This window comes from Phoxinus phoxinus, assembly GCF_949152265.1.
Source record: "Phoxinus phoxinus genome assembly, chromosome: 19".
In the NCBI taxonomy this organism is placed as follows: Eukaryota; Metazoa; Chordata; class Actinopteri; order Cypriniformes; family Leuciscidae; genus Phoxinus; species Phoxinus phoxinus.
In genome coordinates, this window is record NC_136894.1 from 20,417,036 (window position 1) to 20,431,640 (window position 14,605).

Here is a 14,605-nt window from a genome sequence, read left to right on the forward strand (position 1 = left end):
AGACTTATAGCACGCACGGAGATGAAAAAGGTATGTGTGGACTTATCTAACTCTGGGGGATACGTTGAATAGGCTAAAGTCCCAAAAAGTCGGAGTGTTCCTTTAATTGACAGGAACTTAAGCTCCACTGATTGCAGAGGCTCAAAGCACTCTGCAGGGCAGTTAACAGCACTGAGAGGTCCCAAGAGGGAACGAGAGGAGGGCGAGGAGGATTCAGTCTACTCGCTCCACTGGGGAACCTGATGATCAGGTCGTGCTTTCCCACGGACTTACCCTCAACTGCGTCATGATGTGCGGCGTAGAGGCAACATACACTTTCAGGGTGGAGGGAGACAGCTTTCGCTCAAACCCATCTTGCAGGAAGGAAACATGGACGATGCTCTAGCAGAAGTGATGGTAGCTACCACCGCTGGTGGTAGGGTACTCAAACCTACCCTGTCCCCTCCAGGAGCCACACGTGGAGGTTCCAAAGATCGGGACGAGGGTGCCATAGGGTGCCAGACTGTGCGCCAGTGCATCCGTGCCGAGCGTGCCCTAGGTCAGGGAATAAAACAGGTCGCAATGGGACGAGTCTTGGGAGGCAAACAGGTCTACCTGTGCATCCCCGAACTGATCCCAAATCAGCTGAACCGACTGGGGATGGAGTATCCATTCTCCAGAGAGAGGCTGAAGCCATGAGAGCTCGTCGGCTGCACAGTTTAGGTCTCCCGGGATATAAATGGCTAGAAGTGACCTCAGATGCTTCTGACTCCATTAGAGGAGGTGGCGGGCGAGTTGCGACATACGGCGGGAGTGTAGACCACCTTGTCGGTTTATGTACGCTACTGTCGTGGTATTGTCTGATTGGACTAGTACGTGCTGGTTCTTGAGCAGCGCATGGAAGCGGTGCAGAGTGAGACGTACAGCCAACAACTCGAGGCAATTGACATGCCAAAGGCGCTGGGGTCCTGTCCAGGAGCCCACGGCAGCATGTCCATTGCACATGGCGCCCCAGCCTGTGGTGGACGCATCTGTTGAGACAACAACATGCCTGGAAACTCGTTGTAAGGGCACTCCGGCCCGTAGAAAGCTGAGGTTCGTCCACGGGGTAAAGGTCTGATGGCAGGTCGGAGTAACTGGTACTCGGAGTGTGCCATGATGCCATGCCCACCTCGGGACTCGGTCGCAAAGCCAGAGCTGAAGCGGTCTCATATGAAGCAATACGAGCGGCGTTGCTGTGGATGCCATATGCCCCAGGAGCCTCTGAAATAACTTCAGTGGAAACGCACTCTTGCCCTCGAACTGTCTCAGGTAAGTCAGCAGTGACTGCGTGCGTTCGCTTGTAAGCTGCACACACATGGCGACCGAATCGATTTCCATACCGAGAAAAGAGATCCTCTGCACAGGGCAAAGTTTGCTCTTCTCCCAGTTGACCCGAAGGCCCAGACGAGCTAGGTGCCAGAGCACAAGGTCCCTGTGTTCGCAAACCTGGTCTCGAGAGTGAGCTAGGATCAGCCAGTCGTCGAGATAGTTCAGGGTGAGAACCCCGTGTAGCCGTAGCGGCACAAGAGCTGCCTCGACGACCTTCGTGAAGACGCGAGGAGACAGGGCTAGCCAGAATGGGAGAACCGCATACTGGTATGCCCGCCCCTCGAAAGCAAACCTTAGGAACGGTTTGTGTCGAGGAAGAATGGAGACATGGAAGTAAGCATCCTTCAGGTCGATGGCTGCAAACCAATCCTGTGGCCGCACATATTCGAAAATGCGTTTGGCCGTGAGCATCTTGAACGGTAGCCTGTGAAATGACCGGTTTAAGATGCGCAGGTCGAGGATTGGTCGTAACCCACCGTATTTCTCAGGAACTATGAAGAAGGTGCTGTAGAAGCTGGACTTAATTTTGGCTGGAGGGGCAGTCTCGACCGCACCCTTCGCCAGTAGGGTGGACGACCTCCGCTCTCATGACAGGAGCATAGCCACCGACCATAGTGAAGCGGACTCTCCTGAAGCAGGGAGGAGACCGTGTGAACTGAATCGCATAGCCGAGCCTGATGGTTCGGGCGACCCAGCGGGACAGGTTGGGAAGCTCTAGTCAGGCTCCCAAGAACTGTGCCAGCAGGGTCATGTGAACCACAGGCGTCCCCTCGGTGGTGCAGCAAGGCGGAATAACCGGCCCAGACGTGGGCGGCATAGCAACCCGGTGTGGGGCACGGTCATTTGCCGCGTCCTGACAGAGGAGGCCAGGGAAGGACCAGTGTTTCACGGGGGTCTGGCGACAGAGCGGGACGAGAGTGGTGAGTGTGCTCAGAGATTGGTGTGTCAGTTCTTTCTTTAACCACATTATGTGGAGAACAAAAGATTCTCCTCCGGCCCTCCACCGGGGGAAGGAGTGGCCCTGCTACTATCTCCTGGAAAGAACTGATTGCCATCTCTGAGTGCCGCTTAGCCTGGCGTTTAGCGGGGCGTGGGGCTGGAGACGCCTTCCTGCCCTCCAGGAGGGCGCCCTCGGTGGCAACCTCTTCGAGGGCAGAGAAGGGGGAAGAGGCCGTTGAGCAGTCGCGGGAAATCAAGGGAGACTTCCACAATCTCATGACCTCTTCATGCACTTCCCGGAAGAAAGGAATTGGCCGGGGACTGGTCAGCGATCTCACTCGGAAACCTCACAGGTTGCAATGTGAAAGAGGGGTGTGTGGACCGAGGAGAAATCATCAGTGTTTTCCCACAGCAACAGCCTCAGGTCACCCTGGCCACCAGCCAAAGTATCCCCTCACATGGAGGAAATAAATTGGTGTGTGGATGAGGGGACTCTCTGCCCATCAGTAGAATTAATCTGACTATCGCACCCATAAATACACGGGCTAAACGTCTTTAAAAAGACGGGCCACGTGCAAGCTCTTTTGTGAGAGGAAAAAACTCAGAAGCTGTAATGAAGCGCCCGGAGAGAAACATACACGCTGTTGCAGACCACTGCTCACAGATCAGAAGGCAGGAATGTGAAACTCGCTGGAATGCGCCGTCACACCAACACAGACTGGAGAGCTGCTCGTCTCGAAGATTGGAAAGATGATATATGGCTGTGGAGTGAAGAATGCTCTTGGCTTCGAAGCAAAAACATATCTACATGTTGCCAGTGTACTTCCTTATATACCCATGAGATGGGGCGGAGTTACGGTGATCCAACAAAACCCAACAAACGTGTTTGTCGGCGTTTGTCTGTACGGTGTGAAATGGCCTTAATAGTGCAGATGTGCGTTTGTGCTCTTGTTAGGTGTTGCTAGGGTTTTTGTAGGCATTGCTGGGTTTTTATAGTTTATTGCTAAACTGTTCTACTTAATAGGTGTAGGTAGTTTTCTGGCCTGTATAGTAATCTCTATAGTTACTCTTGTTGCTGTGCCTGTGTTTTAATTTCCTGTTTTACCTGGTTTCTATGGTTACTCTTGTTAACACTCTCCTTTTCCTCATTATCCCTTTTGTTAACAAGTGCATTTATACCGTTGTGTTAGTTGTTGGTTGTTGTCTTTACACACTTGTTGTAAAGCTGTTGCGTCTCCTGTGTCTTCTTGTTTGGATTATTACCATTGGTTTCCTGTTTGGATTATCCTTGTGTTTCTATGTTCATGGAAAAAAAGACTTCTTGATAAAAGATCATCACCTCTCCTTGTCCCTGCTACACGCACTGTAAAAATGAAAACATAGATTTTATTTATATCTAATTAATAAAAATGAGGCAACAGATTACAAGCAATATTATTAATTAAATTTAACAAATTAGAATTGAGTAATAATTAATCAAATTCATTCCTTAAATGTTAACCATTTAAAATGAGTAAAAATGACAAAATATTAACAAGCAGAATCACTGAAGGAGAAAACCATAATTAAAGTCACCATTATGGAGATCAGTGAATGTTTTAGTTGGGCTCTTCACCCTTAAATTATTACTTTAAGTTTTGTATGGCTGCTGTACATGAGTTATAACAGGTCAGATGAACAAATAGAAACGGTGATCTGATGGTGTTGGTTGTGTATTAACATTATCATTATTTCACAATCATTTAACCTGAATCACTGAACTCATATAAATTCCAATTTATGAGTTAGGTTTATTTTATTAGTTTTAGTTGCATAATATTTTTAGCCTTTTCAATGAAAATCAAATGATCCAATCAATAAAAATACAAATAAAAAATATATATACATTTTTTTTAAGCACACACAGACATCAAGATTTAGCGTATGAATCTCAGCAATGGTGACAAATAGATCACCTCTGATCATAAGCTCATTATTTATTCATGCAGCAATGCATGATGGGAGCCATGAATGAGTTTTGAATGCAGAATGCACTGCAACATGCTTTATAAATGTCACCATTGTTGAGATTCACAGGCTGATTATTGATGTCTGTGTGTGTCTTTGTTGTACAAGAGAAACTTTTTAGAAATTATTTGGATTACATTGTAAAAGTTAATAATATTATGGTGTACAAGGCCAGTACTACTATAGTTAATAAAGTTAACCTAACTCATATATAGGAACCTATGTGAGTTCAGTGATTCAGGGTAAAGGATTGTGAAATAATGATTGTCAAAACACAACCAATACCATCAGATCACCTTTTCTATTTGTTCATCTGGCTGTTGTAATTCATACAGCAGCCAAACAAAACTTAAAGTTAATAATTTAAGGGTGAAGAGCCCAACTAAAACACACACTGATCTACATAATGGTGACTTTAATTATGGTTTTCTCCTTCAGTGATTCTGCTTGTAAACATCAGGTGTCTTCAATGTTGGCAATAACATATATTTTGTAATTTTTACTCATTTTAAATGGTTAACATTTAAGGAATTAATTTGATTCATTATTACTCAATTCTAATTTGTTAAATTTAATTAATAATATTGCTTGTAATCTGTTGCCTCATTTTTATTAATTAGATATAAATAAAATATCGGCCGATTTTCCAAACCTGAGAGACCCCACACACGGCGATAAAAAACGCGGGTCTAACAGTTTTGGTCGTACAGTGTGTGGTGCGCAACCACACGGCAAAATCAACACATCACACAAAAACCGATTTGACTCCCGAGCATTCCCAGGTCAGACGGGAAATCTCGCAAAATCCCTCGAGATCAAACGTGACTTCAGAGTAAACAATCATGGTGGACGAAGACGATGCAGTGGCGATAGTTTGTAGTTTGTTTTTAACCCAAAAAAACCCCGTTATCCTCAATCTCCGACGTCCACCGGACTTTCTGGTGCGCCATGCCGCCGGCTGTTTTGATTTTTGCCGGTGCTTCCTCGCTGCCTCGTCACCTCGCTTTCTGATTGGCTACACGCCACAGCCAAGAGGCTACGTGCTCGTTTGTCCCCGGGGGACACCACACACGAGGAGAAATCTGGCCAAAAAAATCCAACATGTTGGATATCCCCGATTTGAGATCGGAGCGGTCCCGACGTCCTTCCGAACAGACGAGAGCAGTCTTAACACACCACACACGGGCAGGAATATCTGATCAGATTATTTTACGATAATCGGAGCATCCTTAAGATTGTCAGAAGGGGTGAATCGGGGCTAAAATCTGCCTAATTATCCTGCCGTGTGAACCAGCCTTAACAGAACTGAGATAACTGCATCTTTATTGTGTTCGTCTTTCTAAAGTATAAGCATTTAATTTATTCTGTGATGACGTCAGAAGGCAACGCCCGCACACACAGTGTACGCGTGTGAGTCACCTGTATGCAATATCCACGTCTACTGGCATCCTTATAGACAGCTCTACAAATATGCATGTCAGAGTGATTACAACAGGGACTGAAATTACACTCTTTTTTAATTATTTGTAATGGAAAATCTATGTGTCCTGAAAGGGACTGAAGTTCACCATTTTGAAATGAAGGGATTTAATAAAAAGTACTTTATTATTATTATTATTATTAAAATTAGTAGTAGTATTTTACTGGTTGTTCAGCATCTCATCTGGCTCATCTGGTCACTCTGAAGCTCAAGAATGACACTGACATCAATAACAAAATGCTAAAGTTAAACTCATTTATTCCATATTTTATTGTATATTTGCAGTGGCATTGGCAACTAAAACAGACAGTTTGTTAAAGGAGGGTCCAGCACCTGATCCGTGCTAGCTGACATCACCTCATGCGTGCTTGTGCTTCATTCTATGATGGCACCCCTCCAAAAGATTTCTCCCCCTCTAATTCATGCTCTTTACACTCATGTATTCCAAGGATATCAGCTTTACCAAAAAACGAACAAACAACTGAACAACACATGTTGACAGCGTTACAAATTTTATAAGAATACAAGATAACTGATGAGACATCAGGAGAAATAAAATCATAAAAATACACAGCATTTGCTATCAACAAATTAAAGTTTTATTTAACAAGAGTTTTATTACTCAAACGCCCCAAAGAAGAGTAAAGCAGTCTGTTCGACTGCATGCAGACTGTGTGTGTGTGTGTGTGTGTGTGTGTGCGTGCGTGCGTGCGTGTGTGTGTGTGTGTGTGTGTGTGTTTACCAATACAACCATGTGTACCTATGTAATAATATGCATTATATTGGTACCAAATGTATTGCTGGTTTTAATGGATGTTAGTTGTGTGAAGTGTTTGTCTGTATCAAGAACGCTCTTCATTTCTGATTATTAAATTAATATCTGCCTGGTTTATTTGTAGAAAAAGTATTTTAAGTAGCCTAAGTTAACTCGATGGTATGTTAAAATGATCACTACTGGTAATCAAGTAAAAAAAAATATTTATGATTGACAGCTATTCAAATTCAAGTAGGTAACCTATTTTAAGTGTTAATTCTAATAATGCCTTAAATTAAAACCTTAACTATTTCTCAACAGGGGATAATACATTTATTTTGGTAGCATAATATGCATGATTTGCTCAGTGATGTTGTGTATACCTATTTGTTACATGTTGTGTGTTTGTGTGAGTGAGCTGATATAATCCTCCTCAAATGAGGATTTTAACCATGAACACAGAGGAGATTGTAGTGAAGGCCATGCTGACAACAGAGAAGTGAAATTGACCCAGAGCTGAGTTACACAGGTCAGTAGAACAGCATGTCTTTGTAACTTCTAATACGGTTGTTTCTGAGCTGCCCGGCAAATTCGTCGTCTCAGTTTTATTGCATTTGGCCAGATCGAGACATCCTTTCGTCTGGTATTTCAAAAGATTAGCTGAAATTGAAATGCAAGAAAACACAGATTAAGCTTAAAAATATAATTTAATGAAAAAAATGTCTGAGAACAGAAAAAATATATATGCTAACATAAAAATGTTCTTCATATATAAATTATAACAATAAATTATTCAGTTTTAGAGTATTATATATTACGTTTTAATGAGATGCAAAAATAATAACTGTTTAATGAAAATGTATGTCCTTAAAGTTTGGTTTCTCATACCTTATGACCTAATTGGGAAAAGGGTGTTCAATGGCTTTAGAACAGAATAAACTTACCAGCTTCCCCCAATCCATTGAAGCACTGCTGATTTTCAGCACACGGCTTTTTGGTTGTGTAGCAAAGATTCCACAAACCCAAGTCACAGTTATAACACTGCAGGGCCTGACCTGAGAGAGAACAGATTCACGGAAAAAAAAATTAAGCTGTTAGTGACATGGAATTTATTAAAAAAAAAAATTTAAAGCATAGAAGTTTGTCTAGCATAAAAAGTAATAAACAGTTTTCTAAATGTCTTGTTTTGCTGGAAAGGTATAAGGTAAGAGTGCCATTGCACCATTTTGCAGATTTGATTTCCCGCACAGCAACATAAGTAAAATTGTCAACATTTCTCAACCCTTTCTTCTCTAATTGTGTGCTCAGATCAGGTGTTCTGTGTTTGTGTTCTGGTGCGAGTCATGTGAAGCACCTAAAGAATTCACGCAACAAGAAGAAACTCTTGAAAATTACTATAAAACCCTGCTGTTCTGGTCTGGTTTCTTTACTACAATACACATGTGTGCTAAATGAGGTCATTCACAGCAACAGGGGGGTGAAGAATTGCATGCACATGAACTTAAACATGCAGTTGAAACAGTTTATCAACAATAATAGTTCACCCAAATATGAAAAAAATATAGGCCTACTTATTCTAATTGTCTCCCTTTGTAACCCATGGATTGAGTAAATGTTGACAGAATGTTTATTATTTAATGAGATAACATTTTAAGGTTATACTTTAATATCGGGAACATATGTACAAATTTACACACACACACACACACACACACACACACACACACACACACACACACACACACACACACACACACACACACACACACACACACACACACACACACACACACACACACACACACACACACACACACACACACACACACAGAGAGAGAGAGAGAAACTAAATATGAAAAGAAAGAAAAAAGTCTGGTTTCAGGCTGGTTTCGGTCACACCCTGGGTGGTAGTTAAAACCTATTAGGGAACAAGTTATAGTCAGCCCTACCACACCCATGTTTATCTTCATATCTATGAGGGCATATCATAGATTTATATTAATGAATCATTTTTACCTTTAAGTTTTTTTTTCTTTCTTTTTTCTGATTAATCTTAATTCTGAAGATTATTTTGTATCCAAACTATTGGCTAGCTAATTAAAGTTTGTCCATACACACTTTCTCAAGCTAACATAATAATTAGATACATATATCATATGTGAATGATCCATGTTATATTTGAAATAGTTATTTTTAAGTTCTAATCCCAGTCACAGTTCACTAACATGGTTTTGAAACATGAACCAATTAAACAAAACCATTCAAGTAGAAGGCAACAGGATAAACAAGGTGAAGAAGCTTTTATTTTCTGAGCCATTAAACATCCTCAACCACCACTTTGTTCCACAACGAGTTACTATAATCAGAGATAAATAAGCACATTTATAATTTCTTCAACATTCATGAAGATTCAGGTGTGTTTCAGATTTATTTTTTGGTTTTGTAAGATCTGGGCAAGCATAGACCTGATTGTGACAAGATAATTACTAAGTTCTTCCCTCTTTTGTGTGAAATGTCTCTCTTTTCTTAAATCCCGGTTAAACCTGTTTTCCAGACACAATCATTTGATCTTCTTTAGAGCAGATGTCTCACTGACGGGTGCGGTGGAAGTTAACGAGAATATGTCTTTGATACTGAATGTTGTCTGATACAGTACAAAATCAAATAGCCACTTGGTTACCAATAGTAGTTGCTGAGACAATGTTGTCAGAATCCAAGTTTAAATATGGAAAATAAAAGCCATGGAAAATATGTTCGTGGTGAGATTTAAAGCTAATTCAAATGGTTTCCACAATTACTCAGAGTCTTGTAATGGTGTAAAACGTCGCCCGTGTTTGTCTGTAACAAATGCAGGCTAAAGGACAGTTAGACAATTGCAACAGAGTGGCTTTGGAAAATTTGCCTTGGAAATTCAGAAATTCTGTTTACTCCTGATGTCATTTCTCATTAATAACATATTAACTGGAACTGATAGTCTTCAGTTCTGGTTATCTTACATAGCAACTCTATCGATTGATGGATGAGTAAATCATTGTAGCCTACAGTACTACATTCTGGAGTGAGTGTGTGACACTAGAACAACTAATATTCATACAAAAATAACTATAGCCTAAAGAGAAATAAGGCTTTAAATGCATAAGTTTTTTCTAGCCTCCTCTGAAATATGTGAAACTGTTGCTCATAAGATAAGAATGCGGATCCATCTAAAGTGAGTCCCCACAGGCTGCAACCTGAAGGTGTTGCATGCAGAGGTCGAAGATTATCAGAAGAAGCATCAGGCGCTGAATTTATGAGTTAATCATAAATCATTATAATTCAATCATTTTAGTATTAATAGCCTACGTTATAGTAGCCTAGCCTACATTTAACAAAAAAACACCCAATGCAGTTTCTCATTGCATCTCTCAGTTGGATAAAGAAAACCAGTGTGGTGGCTAAAACAAGTTTTGATGGATGGCCAATGAAGGTAAAGGCGATTACAGTGACATACAGGAGTCGTAAGAGTCCGTTGTTATGCGCAAACAAATCGTGTGCGCTCTCGGCTCACTGATCGTTAGCCTACATCGTTTTTCTGCATGAACACAGTTCTATAAATTCGCGTAGTTGGCAGAATTAATGTGAAGTTTTTGAGGATGTTTAAATACGCCTCTGTTTATGTAGGCTAGACATGGGCATCAGACGCCCCAAACGCTTGCTTGTTCTGACAGAGGAATTCGCTGATGACATCGACCCGCCTTCAGATCGCTGAGACTTTATATTTCTGTGTGCAGTCCTTTGGCATCCCCCTGTGGTCTTGTTTGGTATGACACGTTGACTTGTGCTTCATTTAAGTTGTAGCCTGATGAATGTCTTTGGTGACATTTTTGCAAAGTACGTTTTTGTAGTAGGCCTACGGCAGTATTGATTTGGAGAGGAGGGGGGTACAAAAGGTTGAGGACCAGTATAGGTTCAGTATAGTTATACAGTATAGCTATATACAGTACTTAATTTGCTGAATATATAATTACATCTTTATTATATATGTTTATTAATAATCAATGAAACAAATTATTATGGAATAAAATATATTTTATAATCCTGATTGAATTGGAAAAGCGATTCAAACATTTTCTTGGTAATTATATACTTATTAAGTAGACTATAACTATATTATTATTAAAAAAGTCTTCTTCATGATGACTGGGCTGGAAAATAGGAGAGGACTGGGCTGGAAAATAGGAGAGGCTGCTCACTGCAGAGCAAATTGGTGGAGCTTACGCCTTGCTCCTCCTCCTTAAGCTCCACTAATTTCGCCACCTACTGGCTATTAACATAATGAAGCTCTTTGTCAGATCGAAATTGTAATATAATGGGGACTTTTTTTGTATTATTGTTGCATTTCTTAGCATTTCATTACCATTGGCTTAGATGACCTAACCTTTAACATTTTTGTTAACTCAAAATGTTAAAGAGCCCCCCCTAGACCTCCTCCCCTCCCCTCCCCGCCATTAAGGCCGTATGCCGTATGTCACATAGACAATGTGAAAAATGTTAAAGATTAGGTAATATAAGCCAATGGTTATGCCATTGGTGGACCAAATTATGCTTTTCAGTTTTGATGTTTAATGGTTGAGAATAATCACCTCTTTGTACCCAATTCTGATTTCTTGCTGACTTTTTAAAGATGAACATTAAACAGCAAAAAAAAAAAAAAAAAAAAAATATATATATATATATATTCTCTATGAACCTCACTGTTAACAGTAAATGTTCTTTATTGGCACCTATGGTTATATGAATAATTAATATCCATGGAATTTTTTCCAGAGCATAAAAAATAAAAATAAACATTAGGGGTAAAAAATTCTTCAGATTATTAATGATCTTCACACAAAGAAAAATAATGTTTCTTTTTAGAACTAAAGAACAGTTAACCCGATTAACCCAAAATGGTTCTTCTATGGCATTGCTATTATGGAATTGCTATTAAATCAGATTTTTTTTTGCCACCTTCCGAGTTCTTTTCAGTCACATTTCAGTCAAGAAAAGAAGTATAGGCACCAAAATCAAAAAATAAAGTGAGAGTACATAATCTAACATGAAGGGTATACGGTTATCCGGGATTCCGGACCACACGATGGCCTACCCCTAACCCCGCCCCTAAACCTACCCGTCACTGGGTTTAAGACCAATCAGGGATGACTATACGGACTATACGGGACTAAAAGACACACGTGTGGTCCGGATAACGGTATAGTTCCGATCCAAGTTTTAAAAGCTATAAACTAAAAAGAAATTATGTGCTCTTTTCTATTTTCTCTCATGAAACTTCCACTCTACTATACAAAATAATAATATAGGCTATGACAGATGTTATATTGGTCCAAAGCCAAACCGAGTGGTTCTTTACTGGGCAAGTTCTGACAAGTTTTTGGTGTTCATGACGGACCCATCACTAGTGTAAACTGGTCTCTATGCCTTAAGCTAACCTTGTCTCTTTCTCTCCCTCAAAAACAAGCACACATCGACAAATGGGCAAGAATAGGCTAAATCAGACTTTACAATACTTTCTGTTACAAACTGCATTAGCTAGCTATTATAGAAGATAAAAAGTTGTAAAAATCCAGAGTATTTCTTTTTGGAAGATTGGTGTAGACTCAAATCACTGAAAGCAATAAGAATGATTCATAAACCACAGTATTATGTACGTGACTCACGGATCCCATATTCCACAATGACTGAATTGATGTGGAATGAAAGTAGTCTAGCTCATTCGTCACTAAAATAAACCGACCAGAAATAACCTAACAAATATTATACCTAAATATTATAAATAACGTATTACAAGTATAACAAATATCTACTGCAATTATATAGTTGCTATTAGAAGCCAAATTCACAACGTGAAAAAAAAAAAAAACTTACCAACTGTGAAATACAGACAGACTGCAAAGAAGCCGAAAGTTATTTTGTTCATGTTTCTTGCTGTTTCTGAGTTCAAGTAGAAGAAGACCGTTAAACTCTAGTCACACTGATGTGAACAGCAGAGATCTGTTATATTTATAGATCCACACCCCTGGCACCGCCCGCAATGAACACAGGCATGCAGTAACCTGCATCAAGTGGGCAGTGTACATTGTACATTTTGTTGTCAAAAACAAACTCCAAAAAATTCCATTTTAGTTGCGAGAATGTCGAAATGAGCAACGCTACTTTTCTATCAGTTTTTTTAAAAACTTAACATCGAGTGAAGGTTGTTTGGTGTTTTTGAATAGGTCTGTAATCAACGATGGACATGGATTGCATTAGGCAGCCTCTACTCGTTTGAATGGGAGATAAAACGTCCCATATAAAATCAACTTGGGACACGATTTGTCCTGTATTTTACATAGGCCTACAAATAGTTGAATAAACTCATAGCCTAAGGATTTTGCTCATGTACCCGCCGAGATCAGCTTTATCTCGGCCAGTCCTTTGGGAATTTGCAGCTGGTTCTTTTAGTGGTTAAACAAGATAACATTTTGGGTATATCAAACCGGCAATCATTGGCCTTAATAATCTACTTGTTCCAGAGCAAATAGATTTTGCTAAGGGCAAAGTTAAGCTTCCTAACTTTATATCTTTATTTAAAGGGGTCGAACTGCATCGTTTTATTGTTTCATAATGTTTCCTGGGGTGCATTTATTTGATTTTTTACATCATAAAGTGTCAATGTCGAAATAAAAGGCCCTTTTCCTACCCTGAATTTTACCCTCTGTTTTGAACAAGTATTAGGTCTCTGCAGTTACCAGAGGGAAGAGTTACCAGATCAGTGGGCAAGGCCATAAACAGAGGGGCGTTTTCAACCGCTTCCCCATGTCACAGTGAGGGTATAGGGTTTAGGGGTGGGGTAGGGTGAAGAGCATCATTTTAATTTCATGATTTATAAACACCCAGCAGTTTGAAAACACCCACACATTTAGAAACTGACGCTTTAGTTCCACAGAGACCCACCCTTCATCCCATGTCTATGCTATTCATCCTAAATAGTATGTGTGATTAGAATAAGTGTGTCCCAAAGCATAGTATGTTGAAAAGAGTATGTCAAAAATCTCCGGATGGTCTATTATTTCTGGTAGATTTTCGAAGTGTGGAAAAGTTTTAAATAACTACAAAACATATATGCGCGACCAACAGTGAGAGATTTAGATAAAGGTTTGAACGACTAACCAAAGTTTAACATGATAATACATATTTGGTAACACTTTATTTTACGGTGCCCGTGATACAGAGTAATTACATAATTAAGTACTTAGTAGTAGATGTTGTAATAACATGTAACTACATGTACTTAACATGTAATTAAGCTATGGAACAGCCTGTACTTACACATTGTAATTACACACATGTAATAGGCAGCTACTGTTACACATATGTAACAAGCCGGGTCAGTTACATATGTGTTACCGACTTGGTACAATGTAATTATATAAGAAAGTACTTAGTACTACACAATGTAACAAAAAGTGTATCAAGACTGTACTTAAGTGTACTTCATGTGTATCTACATACCTTATCCATCTGTACTGTAGTTTGGATTAACTCACTAGTTCACAGCATAAATACATGTAGTAGCTTCCTAATTACATTGCAATTACATAACATTACACAGGGATAAGCTACGTAAAATAAAGTGTATCAAGAATGTACTTAAGTGTACTTCATGTGTATCTACATACCTTATCTGTACTGTAGTTTGGATTAACTCAGTTCACAGCATAAATAGGCTACATGTAGTACCAAAAATGTTTATGGAAAAACAAAAAGAGCTAAAGCGGAGTATTCTCATCTCAATCAGCCTAAACGTATGGCCCATAATGACTGACAATTTTACATTAAAAACCTGACAGTTCAGATGAAGTGTTTGTAGATGCACAGGACTCCTTTCTGTAACAATTGTAATTGTTTAGCATGTGAGAATGTGCTATGATGCGATCCTTGGTAATAGTGTGGTCGCAACATGGACCGTTTAGTAGGTTGCACGCAGAGGCTCGCATCTTATGCTGTTGCACCGTTAATTCTCTATGTACGTGTTCAAACTTATTGCTTAATAAACC

The 14,605-nt window shown here is 40.0% G+C and overlaps 1 protein-coding gene across 1 annotated transcript; it reads right to left on the reverse strand.

Moving 5' to 3' along the window:
• Window positions 1–6,187: 6,187 nt before the first annotated feature.
• LOC306987247 (sperm acrosome membrane-associated protein 4-like) lies at window positions 6,188–12,548 on the reverse strand. Its single transcript, XM_079591358.1, has 3 exons — window positions 12,435–12,548; window positions 7,475–7,585; window positions 6,188–7,190 (listed from the first exon to the last, which is right to left on the reverse strand). The coding sequence occupies exons 1-3, from the start codon at window positions 12,484–12,486 to the stop codon at window positions 6,964–6,966; spliced, it is 390 nt and encodes a 129-aa protein (XP_079447484.1). The 5' UTR covers window positions 12,487–12,548; the 3' UTR covers window positions 6,188–6,963.
• Between the last annotated feature and the right edge of the window lie 2,057 nt (window positions 12,549–14,605).